Source organism: Budorcas taxicolor, chromosome 12, assembly GCF_023091745.1.
Source record: "Budorcas taxicolor isolate Tak-1 chromosome 12, Takin1.1, whole genome shotgun sequence".
NCBI classification, from domain to species: Eukaryota; Metazoa; Chordata; class Mammalia; order Artiodactyla; family Bovidae; genus Budorcas; species Budorcas taxicolor.
In genome coordinates, this window is record NC_068921.1 from 76,358,312 (window position 1) to 76,375,125 (window position 16,814).

At 43.7% G+C, this 16,814-nt stretch overlaps 2 protein-coding genes across 2 annotated transcripts in view; one reads left to right on the forward strand and one right to left on the reverse strand.

Moving 5' to 3' along the window:
• UBAC2 (UBA domain containing 2) overlaps window positions 1-16,814 on the forward strand; it is a 170,822-nt gene that overhangs the window by 79,648 nt on the left and 74,360 nt on the right. The window lies entirely within an intron of this gene.
• Window positions 5,608-6,681, reverse strand: LOC128057684 (G-protein coupled receptor 183). The gene has a single exon (XM_052650155.1). The coding sequence runs from the start codon at window positions 6,676-6,678 to the stop codon at window positions 5,608-5,610; it is 1,071 nt and encodes a 356-aa protein (XP_052506115.1). The 5' UTR covers window positions 6,679-6,681.

Genomic DNA, 16,814 nt, shown 5'->3' on the forward strand with positions numbered 1-16,814 from the left:
AGATTACAGCTGTTTGCCGGGAGAATCGTATAGAGGGTACATTCTTTTCTTACCCTTGGTGTATGGGTTGGTGTGTTAATTAGCCTCTGTTGTGGCCCCAAATTAACCCTGAGATCTCAGTGGCTGAATATAAATGAACCTCTTGCTTGCACTACTTTGTCAACACAGATGGATGGGGCATGGGCTGGGGAGTTCTCTATCTCCTCATTCAAGGACCCAGGCTGACCGAGGTCCCACCAACTAGAACCTCGCTGGTCCCATGGCAGAAGAGCGGTGTGGGAGGCCCCTCACTGCCGTCCAAAGCTCCAGCCTGGAAGAGACCTACAGCATTTTTTCTGGCCAACCCACTGGCTGGAGGTAGTCACATGTGCCACAATAGGAAGTTGAGAATATCCAGTGAGCAGTAAGTGTCTCTTTCAAGGCTGTCTGAGGACCTGGCGTATGCTTCTCCTTGTTTAAAAGAGACAATGCAGTGATAACAAGTGATGGACCTTAGAGCCAGGCTGCAGAGTCAGGAGCCTGTCTCCCCTGCTTGCTAGCTGTGTGGCTTTGGGCAATTGACAACTTCTCTGGGGCATAATTTCCTCATCTATAAAACAGTGATAGTAATGGGACTGGGAGAAGGCAATGGCAACCCACGCCAGTATTCTTGTCTAGAGAATCCCGTGGACAGAGGAGCCTGTTGGGCTGCTGTCCATAGGGTCACACAGAGTCAGAAGCGACTAAGCATGCATGCATGCATGCATTGGAGAAGGAAATGGCAACCCACGCCAGTGTTCTTGCCTGGAGAATCCCAGGGACGGAGGAGCCTGGTGGGCTGCTGTCCATAGGGTCACACAGAGTCAGAAGCGACTAAGCATGCATGCATGCATGCATTGGAGAAGGAAATGGCAACCCACGCCAGTGTTCTTGCCTGGAGAATCCCAGGGACAGGGGAGCCTGGCGGGCTTCCGTCTATGGGGTCGCACAGAGTCAGACACGACAGAAGCGACATAGCAGCAGCAGCAGCAGCAGCAACAGCAGCAGCAGCAGCAGTAGCAGTGGGGCCAGCCTTGAAGAATTATTGTCGGCTTGAATATATATAAAGCCTTAGAGTTTCATGCCATGTGACTGTTAGGAGTTGTTTAGCGTGGTTTTCGTTATTAATCTGCTGACTTCCAGTATAGCACCTGAAAGGAAGGCTAAAGTGTCTGGCTCCAGGTTAGGGGAGCAGTGGGCAAGATGTTGTAGTCATTTAGGTGTGTGATGCCAGCATCCAGCCTAGGATGCTGATTTGGGGCAAAGAAAAGAAAAGAGTGAGTTCTGGAGGAGAAATGAAAGCAGGGCTTACTGGCCAAATACCATGGATGAGAGATCATGATCGGGTGTGGGACTGAGGGAGTGGAGCTTGAGAAGCAGAGAAATTAGCGTGCTCCCACAGGGAAAGAAGATGAGCTGAAGGTCCGACATGGTGTTGGGACGTGTCCAAGGCCCAGGAAGCCACAGGAAGTGGAGGAATGGAGCTGTCTCTTAATGAACATAATTCTGTAGGTGGTGAAAACCTCATGCTCCAAGTCACACTACCCTGGGGCCCGAGGGTTTGGATCGAGCTCCCAGCTCCACGTCTCCATGGCCTGGCACTCCAGTCTCCTCATCAGCAAAATAAAGTTAGGTGTGTGTGCTCAGTCATGTTCGACTCTTTGCGACCCTGTGGACTGTAGCCCACCAGGCTCCTCTGTCCATGGGATTTTCCAGGCAAGAACACTGGAGTGGGTAGCCATTTCCTCCTCCAAGGGATCTTCCTTACCCAGGGATTGAAACCCCCGTCTCCTGCACTGGCAGGAGGATTCTTTACCACTGAGCCACGTGGGAAGCCCCAGATAAAGTTCTACCCACCCCCTAAAGTAGTGAGGATTAAGGGAGGTAATGCCTGCCAGGTACTTGAAAGCAGCATGTAGGAAACAGTCAGCAGTTGTTCCTTCTCAGCTAATTGAGCTTGCAGTTGAATAGAAATCTGAGGATCACTTTTTAAGTGACCAGTTCTTCAGGGTTTAATGTAAAGCAAACTGCCCGTGACATCAGTTCTCCTGAGCGCATCTAGTCGCCCCCAGATTCTAAAACACGGGCTGTGTTGTTGCCACATCAGCTCTTCATTTTTTCACTCTTATCTGAATAGTCCAACGAGCAGATGTTTTTAGCTTTGCAAAGAATAACAAATTACAGTGGGCTAAGAGTGACCAAAATAGACCATTTTAAAAGTTTATAAAGAGCCATGCTTCCTCTTTTAAGATTGCCTGGTACTTTTTAGTGATCAGTAGGAGTCACTGCCCTCGCCTCTTGAAATCTAAAGTTGTTTTCAAGCAGAACATATTTCTGTAACTAAATATGAACTGGCCTCTTGGGAAATTAGTTCTGTTCTTTAATATATCTGCTTTAAATTGCAGGGTCTTTGAGAGGCCCTGTCTTCAATTACACAATTACATATTCTCTAGCATATGTAACTTCTTTTTCATTTCCCGAAAAAATTAAGAATTTTGGGGATCCCTCAATAGGGCTTTAGTATTTTGTTAGTACAAAACAGGTGCTATTCAATTAGATGGGTATTTGAGAGGCTTCTTTGAGCCAGGCTGTGTACTGGGTGCTGTGTGTATAACCTACATCACCCTCATCCTCGGGGAACTCACAGCCGGAGCTTGTAGTCTTCCCACTCTTGGTTATTTGTCCTGTATAAGGGTTGGCTAACCTGCTGGCCTATAATTAAACCTGCCTTCTCATACTTTTTCTCTGAGTCTGTGTGATTCAGTTCTTTTTATGACTGAGACATGAAGTTAGGGTTACATTCCTGTTGCTCCCTGTCTCTTAGGTTACCAGGTTCCTTTCCTGAATTTGGATTTCTTTATAAAGCATGGGCAATACAGTCTGTTCATCCTGTTTCACAGATTGTGAAAAGGAAGACATTACCTAATTCCTGGACCAGTTGCACTCTTCATGTATACCTGATGTCATTTCTAAAATCTAACCTTTACTATTCTGTACCCTCCTGTACTGTCACTGAAGAGTCTACGTGTTTATACTGACTCAAGCTAAGTAGCTGTGAGAGTTTTTTTTTTTAATTAACCAAATGATCCTTTTAGAAATAAAAATAAAATTGTGAAAGAGGAAATATGGCTAGCTGCCTTGTAGCTATCAGCTTTCTTAGATGTTTTCTTCCTACCTCCCTGTTATTATTTAAAATTGTTAATAATATATCACCTGGTCAATGTAGAAGGACTTATAGGTTGTGATTTTCAAATAATGTGTGATATATAAGGCCACCTCCTATTTTTCTGTAACAGAATACAAATATTATACATCATTGACCCTGTTTTCCAAGGTTACCTGCTCCCGAGGGAAATGCATGGGAAATAAACCCAAAGCCAACTAATAATACAAGACAGTGTGAGGGTGCTCCAAGGCCATGTAGGAACCATGGCTTCGTGAATGAAATGGGCAGTAAGGTCCTTTCAGAGGACAACAAAGAACTGAGTTTGATTAGAGTACAGACCTTTTTAAAAAAGATTAATTGGAGGTAGGTTTAAAGTTTACTGTTTTGGCAGTATGGCTCCTGATCATTGGATAAAATCGTTTATATAGACTTGTGGTATAGTGGAAGGAGGAGGCAGAAGACTGTTGTGAAAAAAGCATGTTATTCCTTTGTCAAGTGACATAGATATTTACTGTCTTGTTTGAAGGATCTTAAGAACTGACCCTGTTAGCACAAAGAGGGCTGTCTCATCTACTACAAAGCAGCATGTTGGCTCATACACACAGTAGTCTGTGCTGGAACACAGTCATGCAACTTGTAGAGATGCTCTGAAATTCAGGAAGCTTTTGTTTCTAGTTTTCATTTAGCGACTTTCACAGTGATTTCTCTTTGGGAGTCAAACTCAAACGTCTACATAAGTGCCACCTTGCATAAAATGTAGTATTTTGCCCTTTTTCGTCTTCACCTGGAAAAGTTTATAGATGAAGGAAAAGCCCTAAGTTCCTGGCTTCTATCCATGTGGTCATCTATCTCCATAAGGTGTCACAAAGACCAATGGCTGTTTTTACAATGGCTTTAAGCTATCTGTGAAATTAACACAATACAAATCTGAAAGTACACAGTAAATGGTATTGAATTGACCATTAAGATTAGTTTTCTTACAGGATAAAATCTGAAAGTGAGTAAGGAAAATCCTTTCCTTCAAAAGAAAATATTTCCAGGATATAAAGCCTAATAAAAATTTTAAGTATGATCCATCATATACCATTTCATTTCTTTAGTTGAGTTATCAAATATGGAGTCATTGCTAACATAGGTACTGTCTTGAGGTAGTTGAGGGATCCACTAAAGCATATCTGAGCTGGCAGATGGGTTACTGTACTTGGGGAGGCCGTGCTACTTGTAAAGAAAGTGTTAAGTCGCTCAGTCGTGTCTTGACTCTGTGCAGCCCCGTGGACAGAGGAGCCTGGTGGGCTACTGTCCATGGGATTCTCCAGGCAAGAATACTGGAGTGGGTTGCCATTCTCTTCTCCAGGGAATCTTCCTGACCCAGGAATCGAACCCAGGTTACACAGAGGTATTTCTATTTGGTCACAAGAGTCAGACCATGACTTAGTGACTAAACAATGATAATGTTGTAAAGAATCCTGGTGACTTTGAAGTTCATGATTTTCCATTTTACTCTCTATCTTAATAAGGCAAGCCACAATTACACCCCCACTGCTCATCCTCTGTACCCTTCCTGGTAACCAACCCACTGAAATACAGATACAGGGTACTGCCAACTTCTGTATAAATAAGATACCATCCCCTAGGGACCCAAGAAAAGCCAAGCCTATTTGCATACATATATATTTTTTTAATTCTCAAGAAGCATTTAGCAAGTGGACCCTCTTTCCATATGAGGTCTTTGTCATATTCCTGGGCAGTGGCCCTTGAACCCTGTGCTGGCTGCTTGGGAAGAGCTTTCATTGCCTTCATCACCACCATCATCATAAAGCTTTGCTCCAAAATCCGCCTACTGCTAGTTTCCTCTTCCCTGTAACTTTTGCTGCAAGTTCGCAGTGAGCATTGAAGGACGTACTCATAATTTTGTAGCATCTAGCTCTTTATTCAAAACCAAGTTTCTTGAGACGAAAATTTATGACTCTGAAAAAAAAAATGGTTATTATCGAGGAGGTAAAGTCTAAGATCGAAAGAAACATGAATTGAAATGTACAAAAAAAAAAGAGAGAGAGAGGGAATATTACAATATTAACATTTCTACACTGGCAATATACAATTTTTATAGTCTTTTCTCTTTTTTTGAATTATTGGTGAGGAACATTAATGATTTAGTTTTTTGTTAACACAAAACTTTTCTTTTTACACTGAGACTTACTAAAATACCCTCCCTTTTAAAGGTATACAATTTCATTTACAAATGAGAATTTTGCTGAATGTTGTTCTTGAGTGTAAAACTTCCAAGTTGGAGGTGAGAAATAGTGCCCAGTGAAAGGAATTCAAAAGAATCCGAATTGGAAGTCTAACACTTGTTATAAGAAAAGTCTTGTAAAGTTCAGCATACATTCTACTTTGGTATAAATCCAAGACTCCTTTCCTTTTTACTTTCCATTTAAAGACTTGGAATGTATCATCATTTGAGTTTCTGTCATTTCACGTGAGTTTTCTTCAGGGGCTGACCTCACAGCGCTGGAAATTGATACACTGACTTGACGTTTCAACATCTTCATGACCTTTCTTTTGTACCCTTTACATGCAAAAAAATATATAAAAGGGTCCATGCAGCAGTTGAAGTTCATCAGACATACTGTAAAGTGCAGAGATATCTGGAATGAATGTCTTTGGCTACATTCCAGGAGACCAGGAAGACGAAGTTTCTTGATCATGTGTTGAATAATTGCAACATGATAAGGCGTGAAGCATACAACAAACACAACAATTATAAAAATAATTGTGTTGAGAGCCTTTTTGTTGACCCCCGATTTCTCAGTTAGCGGGTTCTGTTTGGCAGTTTTAAAGAGCTTGCAACAGATTTGAGAATAGCAGATAAGAATAATGACAAGTGGAAGTACGTATCCTATGAAGCAGGCACCAAGCAGAATCCAGGGGAGGGATTTGGTTTCCTCAAAGTTTGGATATTCCATGCACGTAGTCCTTTCAGCCTCCTGTTTTGACATAGGGTTTATGAGTAGCGGGAGTGTTTGAGCAAATACCAGAATCCAGACAAATATGCAGATACATTTTGCGTGTTCAATTCTTTTTATCTTATTGTACCGCAGGGGGTGCACCACAGCAAAGAACCGGTCAATGCTCAGGCAGGTCATGAAGTTCACACCTGCGTACGTGTTGATGTAAAACACAAGAGCGGTTATCCTACACAGGGCATCGCCGATTCTCCAGTCAAAGCCCAACGCGTAGTAGGCTATCCGTGTGGGCAGAGCCGTGGTAAAAAGTATATCCGAAATCACCAAATTGGTTGAATATAGAGTGGTCGAGTTGATTTTTTTCCTGTTTTGAATAATGACAATCAAGGCCAGTAAGTTTCCCACAAGCCCAATTACGAAGACGATGCTGTAATGCAGTGGCATGAGGATCCTGGCTGTCTGGTGGTGGGCGTAGAGATCACAGTCGCTTTCCAGAGAAGCTGCAGAGGGTGTAGTAAAATTGTCCATTTTTATATCCGTCAGTGTTGTTCAGGGTCTCTAAAAAACCAAGAAGGGCATGTTTTATTAAAAGCATTCTCTTAAATCTCCTGCATTGGCAGGCAGGTTCTTCACCACTAGTGCCACCAATTTGTGGGATACAACTAAAAGTTCTGATTATAGGGAAATTTATAACAAACATTAAAATAAAGACTGACAATCAAAAAAAAAATTGCAGCATTTTTAGGGACTTCCAGTGGTTAAGACCTGGAGCTTCAATGCAAGGAGCACAGGTTCCATTCCTGGTTGGGGGACTAAGATCCCACATGTTGAGCAGTAAAGCCAAAAAAAAAAACTTTTTTTTTTTTTTTTAATTTTAAAAGTTTTAAAATATAAATAAAACAGAAAGCATATTTAACTAAAAGTGATATAAACTGACTCCTTGAGATCTAACTTAAAATGTCAAAATTTATATAATTTTCAAAAATCTGTATGTTATGTAGTTACATACTATATTGTAACAGGAGGAGAAGAGACTGAAATTTATGTTTTTACTCTTAAAATTTGGTCGTTTTGGCAAAGCTCTGGCAAAGGAAATAGAACCATTTAAATAGGGCAGATGTATTTTTGTGACAAGGGAATGCACTAACTTTTTAGGCAGAAATTTCCCCTTTGTTTTTTTGGATCATCATCTGGTAAAATCACGTAAAGCACCCCACACTTCAGAAAACGTAAAACTTTGCTTTTAAATTGAATATCAGTTGGACTCTTTTTTTTTGTCAAAGGCATATCACTGCCAGGAAATGGAATCAGTCACACATTTATGTAGTGAAATACGAACTTACCACAGTGGTCTGATTTGTGTTAACCCCAAAATTATGAGAAACAAGCTAAGGCCTTTGTTCGGAACTGAAAGCTAGGTTTTCTTTAAGGAAAGAAGAAGAAGACCATGACCACGACAACCATGACAAAAACAGCAACAAAAAAAAAGAAGAAAAAGAAACAAAAAGAGAAAGAAAAAAGTGTTTTGAGGGGAGAATTTTAAATTAGTGTTAAAGTGTATCATTCTGCAGGTGCCCCACTGATGTGTGCAGTGTGCATTCTCTCATGTGCAAACAGTAGGAAAAATCACACACGTGGTATTCTGTGTTCTGTTTTGTTCATGTACTGTGTTCTTGTATCAGGGTAGTCTATGTCTTTCTTTGTCATATGTGTAGATCTTATGTAGACATTTAATACGTATTCTGAGGTGTTCCAGCAGTAATGCATAATTTGCTTCCCTACACCCTTGATGAATACCTGGATTATTTCTACCTCTTTTCTTATTATAAATAATGTCTACTATGGAGAGTGAAAAACTCCTACAATAAAAATCCATATATGAGGAGGAACTTCGATAAAACTAAAAAACAGCAGAGGAATAAATTCCGTGAAGATTTTTCTTTTTTTATGGCCATACTACATGGCATGTGGGATCTTAGTTCCCCGACCAGGGATTGAACTCAAGCCCCCCTACATTGGAAGTGCAGAAACTTAACCACTGGACTGCCAGGAAAGTCCCCTGTAAAGTTATTTTTAGAAGGAAAATAATTTTGTGGTAGGTCTCTATGCATAAAATCTCATCTGAAAGTCACTGTAATTGAGGGAGAAGTCAATATATCTAGTAATGATGGTGCTGTATGTTAAAGGGAAGAACTCTGTTTCTAGCCTTATTAAAACACTGACTGCTGCTGCTGCTGCTGCTAAGTCACGTCAGTCGTGTCCGACTCTGTGCGACCCCATAGATGGCAGCCCACCAGGCTCCCCCATCCCTGGGATTCTCCAGGCAAGGAAACACTGACTAGACATCTGCATCTCCAACTGCTGTATTAAATAAAGTGGAAGCTCTGTAACAATCTTAAAACAGTGATACCGACAGAACAAGGAGGTTCCGAGAGGACTGTACTAATGTCGTAGGTGTGTATTACCTACAGTGTTGATAGGTTAATCATGAAAATATAGGACTACAACCTGAAGCAAATGGGAGCAAAAAAGGAAATAAACTTTTTATTAATCAAGAGAAGACAGAAAAGGAGACTCTGGGAAAAAGCAAAGGATGAAAATGGCAGGTAGAAAAAACAAAATAAGAAAGGAAATGTGTCACAACAAATTAAAAAAAAAAAAAAATTTAAATACGTTGACCTGGAAGTGTTAGTCGTGTCTGACTCTTTGAGACCCCGTGAACTGTAGCCCGCCAGGCTCTTCTGTCCATTGGATTCTCCAGGCAAGAATACTAGAGTAGAATTTGGTGTATGACTCAGGGAACTCAAACCAGGGCTCTGTGACAACTAGAGGGGTGGGAGGGAGGTTCCAGAGGGAGGGAATACACACAGACACACACCCACCCCTTGGCTGATTCATGTTGATGTATGGCAGAAACCAACACAACATTGTAAAGCGATTATCCTTCAATTAAGAACAGATTTAAAAAAAAAATATTGGAGTGGTAGCCCTTCCCTTCTCCAGCAGATCTTCCCGACCTAGGAGATCGAACCAGGTCTCCTGTGTTGTAGGCAGATTGTTTACCATCTGAGCCACCAGAGAAGCCCCAAAAAGTGGAAAGTGAAAGTGTTAGTCGCTCAGTCGTGTCTGACTCTTTGTGACCCTGTGGATTATAGCCCACCAGGCTCCTCTGTCCGGAATTCTCCAGTTAAAAATACTGGAGTAAGTAGCCATTCCCTTCTCCAGGGGATCTTCCTGACCCAGGGAATCAAACTCTAGTCTCTTGCATTGCAGGCACATTCTTTACCATCTGAGCCACCATTGAACTCACCTCTTAAAAGACAGAGACTATCAGTTTGGATTTTAAAAAATCCAGCCATATACTGGTAGCTCAGTGGTAAAGAATCCACCAGTGGAAAGCTAGACTAGCAATATTAACATCAGAAAAAAACAGAATTCAAAGCACAATCAATAGAAACAAAAAAATTCACTACACAAGGTCAAAGGACTAGTTCAAGGACATAAAAATTATGATGAATTTTACATGTAACAGCAAAATTTGACAGAATTTAAACGAGAAATTGTCAAATCCACAACTGTAATGGAAGAGTTTAACACATTTTTATTACAATATGATAGGTAAAAAGGAGAAGATTAACCCAACAAGACTTAAATGCTAGCAAAATTTGTGCTTAAAGCACATTGGAATTCTTTGCAAGTTTGACCTTTTACTCGGTTATGAAGACGTGTCTCCAAAGTCTCAGAATATCATTAGCAAGCAGCTCACATTCCTTGTGAGTAAGGACTTCCCTGGTGGCTCAGGTGGTGAAGAATCCACCTGCAGTGCAGGAGACGTGAGTTCAGTCCTTGGGTCAGGAAGATCCCCTGGGGAAGAAAATGGCAACCCACTCTTGTATTCTTGCCTGGAGAATCCAATGGACAGAGGAGCCTGGCGGGCTATAGTCCATGGGTCCACAAAGAGTCAGACATGACTAAGTGACTAACACAACATAGCACAACAGCAGCTCACATTCCCTGTGAGTAGTACGGTATGACTAAACTAGAAATAAAAAGTAAGGTAAAGAATCAGTTTGGATTCTAGAAATATATTTTTCTAAAATAAAAAAGAAAGAAATATATTTTTCTAAGGAACTTATGGGTTAAGAAATCACAATGCAGATTTTGAAGTTCTTACTACTAAAGGGCAAAAATATTATAAAACGGTGGAGTGGAGCGCAGCTAAAGAGTTAACCCAAAATTGATGCAAAGCCTTGAAGGCATTTATTTCTTAAAAAATTGAAAGTAGCTAAGTTAAATATATAACTCAAGAAGCTAGAAAAGAACTGAGTTTGCCCCCACCCCCAAAATAGAAGAAAATAATAAAAAATAAATGGAGTTATTGATGAATTAAAACTCCAAACAAAACCCACCCAGTAAGTATGGGGTTTATATTTTGTGTGTTTTGGGGGGTGGGGGTGGGGGTGGAATGGAGTGATTCTCAAAGGGGAAATCGTGGAATTGCAATTATGAAATAAAAACAGAAGAGACTTTATCCATTAGTATGAAAAGCAACTTTGCAGAAACTGAGTCTGGACATAGGTAGAAATTCCAGGCATGGGTTGCAGGAACAGGCATCAAGAGCTACTTTTAGTTTTTGAATTTTTGTGGAAAAAATTTTTTCTGAAAATCTCAACGTTTAAATTTTATTTTGAGGAATCTTCCAAAGCAGGTTCCTGGGAACTGCCTTTGAAATACACGGTGGGGAAAAAACACAACACTGTGGAGTCTGCTAATTCTCCATATGAATAATAATGGTTGTAGAGGTTAGGAGAGTTACACTGACTCTGAGAATGTGTCACTGCCCACCAGTTGTAAAAGCATGGCCAACTGCTTCACTGAGTGAAATACGGCATCCAGTAGCATCCATCAAAAATAAATGTTTTTTGATGGATGAAACACACAAGGCAATGTTTTCAGAATATTTTATCCTAAGGAAAAGATGTTTAAAACAGTGTCAAATTTTAAGTGTGAAAGTTTGCAACCAAATCAGACATCCATCATTAGGGAATTGGTTAGTTTATGGCCCTATAGTGGAATATGACAGGACACGGCTACTGAAAATGGCTACATAGATGCCTGTTTCCAGACAGGGAATAATGTGAAGTAGAGAAAGTGGATTACACATCAGGCCACTTTGGAAAGAAGAAAAGCAGCTGTTTACACACACATCCATGCATGGATACAGAGGCTAGCACATCATTTTGTACAAGTAAATTTTGAGTTCCATTCATACCTTCTCAATTTCAACACCGATCATGAATTAACTTATGAAATGAGTAAATAGGTAAATACTTCCTTTTAATGTGAGTAAAAATTTACAGTTCAGCTCTTCTTGCCAAAGCTTGTCCTCTGACCTGCGTTTCAGAGCTCGCCCGAGTGTTCTTTATTCAGATTCAGGCCTGAATTGTTGCTGGGTGCCTACCTTAAGTCCGATCTGGAAGACCACTCCCAGCCACCCTGGCAGCCAGGTGTGGCCAGCACCTGCCTACTCTGCCCTCAAGGTGACCCCTCTCAGAGAAGGTAGAGGACGCGCTGGATTCTTCTCCCTCCCCCGCTGGCTTCCAGCCTCCTACCCCGTCCAGCAGTGGCAGCCGCTCCATGCTGCCTCTCAAGAACCGAGAGTCTGTGGTTTCAGGGTGGTCGAGGCGTCAGGGCCGTCCTCACCTGTGCACAGACAGCCGGGGCACACGTGGCCTAGCCGCCCCGGAGCGGGCGGCCGGTTCTTCCAGCAGAAGCCGTTCCAGGAGAGGCACCTTCCCAGGTCGAGGCCAGGCCGGTGGACGCTGCGTCATAGAGCCCTGAGGGGAGACTGCAGAGAGGCCCCGTCCCGAGTCAGAGAAAGGCCCTTGCGCAAGGCGGACATGCACGTGCCCTGACCCAGGGGCTCTCGAGTAAAGGGGAATGTGGGCTGTTTCGGAATGTGTGCGTTTGGCCCTTCAGCAACCTCTGGGAAGGTCGATTCCATCGGTCAGCAGCTCTAGTATTATAGTACCTTTGGTGGTGTTTACCCAGTGTTATTATTAATGCTATAGTTTTAGTCCATTTTATCTTTTTCAAATTGAGAGAAAAATCCTTTCGTAGGAACTGTTATCCTGTTCCTGTATCAGGCAATCGGGCAATCCCAATTTGTTATCATATTCCCTCAGAAACCCTATTTTGTCCCTTCCTTTAATCCTTTTAGGATTCAGGATTACCTTCCTGAACCTCGACTTACTCCATGCTTTTATTCAGGAAAAATGGCTTTCTAGTGCCCCCCTCCATCCTCCAGAAAATTCAGACATGATACCTTTTAATGTCCGAGGACCTAAACCTGGTAACAAATGGATGTTGGGACTGTGCTCTTGTCTGAATGAGGTGTTAGATCGTTGACACACCGGGGTTCTGTTTGCTCTTTGCATTACAGTGCTCCTTTATCAACTTTTGCATTGCAAATTCCCCTTTTAACTGTTTCTAATCCTTCCTCTTTTAGTCATAACCAAATCGTTCCTTTCTTTACCTCTTTGTTTATTTTAGACTGAATTTTAAAAACATTTTTCATAATTGTTAAGACAATAGCATCTGATGCGTTATTGAGGTTAGATACACTGAGTTGTACTTGAAAGTCCTGTGGCTTGTCCTTTTATTGCCTTGAGAAAAGCACAAAGAAGTGCTTACTCTAAATCTTTTTTCCTTAGAGTACTTGAACCTCTAATAGTTACAATTTCATTGTGAAGCTTTCTGATGAAAAGACGCGCCATGTCGCTAAGCTGTCCCCTGTGCCTTACACCTGAAAGGATGAGGCTCACAAGCCTTGCCCTGAGGGCGCAGATGTACCTGGGCTGCGGGAAGTGTGGGTCCTTATTCAGGTTCCACCCAAGGAGCCACAGGGCAGCCATCTGTGCCAGGCCTCTGAAAGTTTTTCTTAATAAGCAAAGGAGGCTGTCTCAGTTTTGTCTCTGTCACTCAATATCGATCCTTTTAACTTTACTGTTATCCTAACGTATAACAGCAAGTTCTTCCACAGCAAAATATGAATATCCTCCTAAGTGTTTTCACTTCCATTTTTGGGAGTGGGCCTGTGTGTGTGGTTCTATGTAGATTGATTTCCTTACTAATTAGAATGGCGAGCGTTTCTTAAGACACTATCATCTCATTTTTGCATAACCGGACATGTTGACATGAACTGTCGAGTTCTTTCTAGCCACAGAAAGGAAAAAATAAAAAGCCCCCTCAAAACTCATTTATTAGTGTTTCAGAAAATTGTCCAAGAGCTAATGTGGTTTGTACTCTAGAAATACTTACCCTGGATACCAGCTTGGAGGCAGTTGTGATTTTTTTCCACAGGGTACTGATTCATACTTTCTGCTGTCTCAGCTTACTTGCTTGGATAATTATTGTCTTAGCTTTTATTTGCGGCAGAAGCAGCATAAAATCATTATATTCAAAGATCTAGTAAATGCTAGAATACTGCCTCTTAGAGTTTAGCTCTAAGATTCCTGAAATGTCACCTTTACCCCTAATATGTATCCGCTTAATAATCATCAACTCTTAAAATGAGAAGGGCTTAATCTTATAGTAATTTTGTTTAATTTCAGGCCTTAGCAATGAACCGAATGGGTCAAAGCGTGCTGACAGTATCGTTGCTAAGAGGTGACTTCTCTGTGAGGTGAAGTCTGCTCAGGACCGTGTTTACACATCGAGATGGTCTGAGTCAAAGTGCCCACAGTCGCCTGCACCAGAGAGGAAGTTCCTGGAGCACACTCTCAAAAACAACCCAGGGAGCCCCAGAGTGGACGTGCAGATGCAAATGATATTTGTCTGTTGTTAAATGATGTGTGCTGTCTGATCCGATTCTTTGATTTTTGTTGATACACTGTCCTTTGTTTATTTTGTTGAAGAGGGCTAAGATGGAGGAAAGATTTCTAAGTGGGGGAAAAGAAAGTCCCTGGGAAAGGAGTGGGCAGAGAAAGGCTCTGGACTCAAAGAGACAAGGATTCTGTCTCTTGGGGAAACAGACGAGCACAGATGTTTCAGGACAGCAGGCTGAGGCTGTTCGGCGCCTCTGAGGACGAATGCTCGGGCTTCCCAGGTGGCGCTAGTGGTAGAGAATCTCTGCCTGCCATGCCGGGGACACAAGAGACGCGGGCTTGGTCCCTGGGTAAGGAAGACCCCTGGAGGAGGGCGTGGCCACCGACTCCAGTACTCTTGCCTGGAGAATCCCATGGACAGAGGAGCCTGGCAGACTGCAGTCCATGGGGCCGCAGAGTCAGACAGGACTGAAGCGACTTAGCACGCGTGATGACAAACACTCCATGGAAGAAAGCAATCACTGTTGCTTTCTCTAGTTACCCTATTTTTATACGTATTTGTCAGGGGCTTGGACCAGCTTCAGGGTGAGAAACCACTCGAGCAGCTGTGTGTCCCCACTGCCCTGCAAAATTTAGTCATGAGTCACGTCTGCCTGTTTTGCAACCCTGTGGACTATAGCCCGCCAGGCTTCTCTGTCCATGGGATTTCCCAGGCAAGAACACTGGAGTGGGTTGCCATGCCCTTCTCAAGAGAATCTTGCTGACGCAGGGTTCGAACCTGCATCTCCTGCATTAGCAGGCAGATTCTTTACCACTGAACCACAAGGGAAGCCCACCTTGCAAAATAGGAGCCAGAGAATCATTCCTGATTGTCATTGTGATTGTGGAAAGAGCCCCAAGGCATGGACGGGCGTGAACAGCACAGGCCCAACTTTCCTTCCCTCCGCGGGCGTGGCCAGGTGCCTGTTCCAGGCCACTCTGAACCACTGTGATAGTCAGCCCACACCCGATAACCTAGTCAAAGAAATCTTCCTGTGCTCTCGGGTTTCGTTCCCCCCACTCCACTCCCCAACCAACTTTGAGTCCTGAGTTGGTAGCTGTGTCCAAGATTGATTCTGGGGGAGGATATACAGGGAACACCGTCCAGAAAGCAGGCTGATAGCTGCCTCCATGTCTCCGAGGAAACCCCCCCCTGCCCGCAATGCGCCGGAGTGTGTATGTCAGGAGTCTTGTCATCTGCAGTCAGTGTCTGAGGTCAGCTCTCCTCCCTGCCTCCTGGGGAGCTCGCTTGCTTTCTCTGGTCTGTGGAAGGGTGACCCTGCGGCTGACCCCAGGACACGGTCTGGTCCTCACTGCCTCCCGGTAGGTCTGCCCAGGGTCAGGTACAGGCCACTGCTTGGGGTGCATCTTCAGAAACAAAAAACACCCCTGCATTGGCTGGTCTGTCCTTTCCTCTTTGTGCCTCCTTGGTGTCCTGAACCCCATGGAGACGCTGCACCTTCTGTAAACACCTACGTCGGAACTGATGGGAAAGTGAAAGGTGCCTGACCTGTGTTACCTGCTTAAACACCCCCTTGCACATTTGGGGTTTTATATAGTCTGGCTATTTTTCTTTCACCTTTCACTGATTATTTATTCCTCCTGTGGCTTTTTGGCAACTTGAATACGGACTCGAATGATATGAAGGTCTTCAGAGATGAAGACAGAAGGAGGTTAGTAGCCCTGAGGACTCGAAATATGTGGCATATTGCTTAGGAACTGGGAGAAAAAAAATTGCCACCCTGATATGCTTTCCAGTGTAAGGAAGACAAAGACCATTTCTGTGTGGCATGACTGGACCTATATGCAAGATAATCAACTGCATAAATATATGTATATAAATATGTAAAGACTCCTTATAAAGAAGGGCTATTAACGTTTATCCCCTGAATCCAAAATGTTTCCAGAAATAATAGGTACCTTTTCTCCTTAAAGTCTGAGGGAGTTTGAAATTGTGTATTTCATCTCTGTTATCTCGTGGAAATTGGTCACAAACGTTACACATCCTTATTTTATGGATAAAGGGAATCCCAGAGAGATTAGATCTCTCACTCAGGGGTCCTCCCCGCAGGACAGGTGCCAAGCCAGGGGCCAAGCAGGTGCCCTGCCAGCCAGCGGTTCCTGGGCCTTCAGCCTGCTGTGCCCCTCCCCCCTGCGCCCTCCCCCCTGCGCCCTGCCCGCACCGTCTGTCCGCCTGGGTGCCTGCGGCTGCCTCTGCTCTGCCGGCCTCGGCCGCCCTCTTCTCTCTGCAGCTGTAGCTGCAGCCTGCGCCGGCTCGCACCGTGCCCTCTGGCCCCAGGCAGACTGCACGCTCTCTGTGGTGACACACAGTTTCCTTCGTGATTGGGCCCCGCTTCCCTCTGAGCTGGATCTCTGGCCGTCTTCCCGCCTGTGACCTCGAGCTCGGGCCCTGCTGGAATGGCTGCTGATACCCTGTGCTCTCTCACAGCTGTCTTCCTTTCTGGTCCTCTTCCTTCTCTCTGGCACCTCCTTGGCCCGGCCTGCATCCTCCACTCCTGCTCTCTTTCCTCAGGCCTTTGTTCAGAATCGGCTGCCCCTGGAGGCTTCCCTGACTCGTCCTGCACTCTCCTCCCTCAGCCCTGCCCGCCCTGCAGACTGGCCACATGGGCGCCCTAGCCAGGGCCCTGCACCCTGGACTGGCATCTCTGCTGTTTTCTTGTTTTGTTTTGTTTTTCCTGTTTCCTGCTAGCCTGTGAGTCCTGAGAGTGGGGGCTGTGTTGTTAATTTGGTGTTCTCTCCAGCCGGCCCATCACTGGTGCTCAGTAAATACCCGTTAAG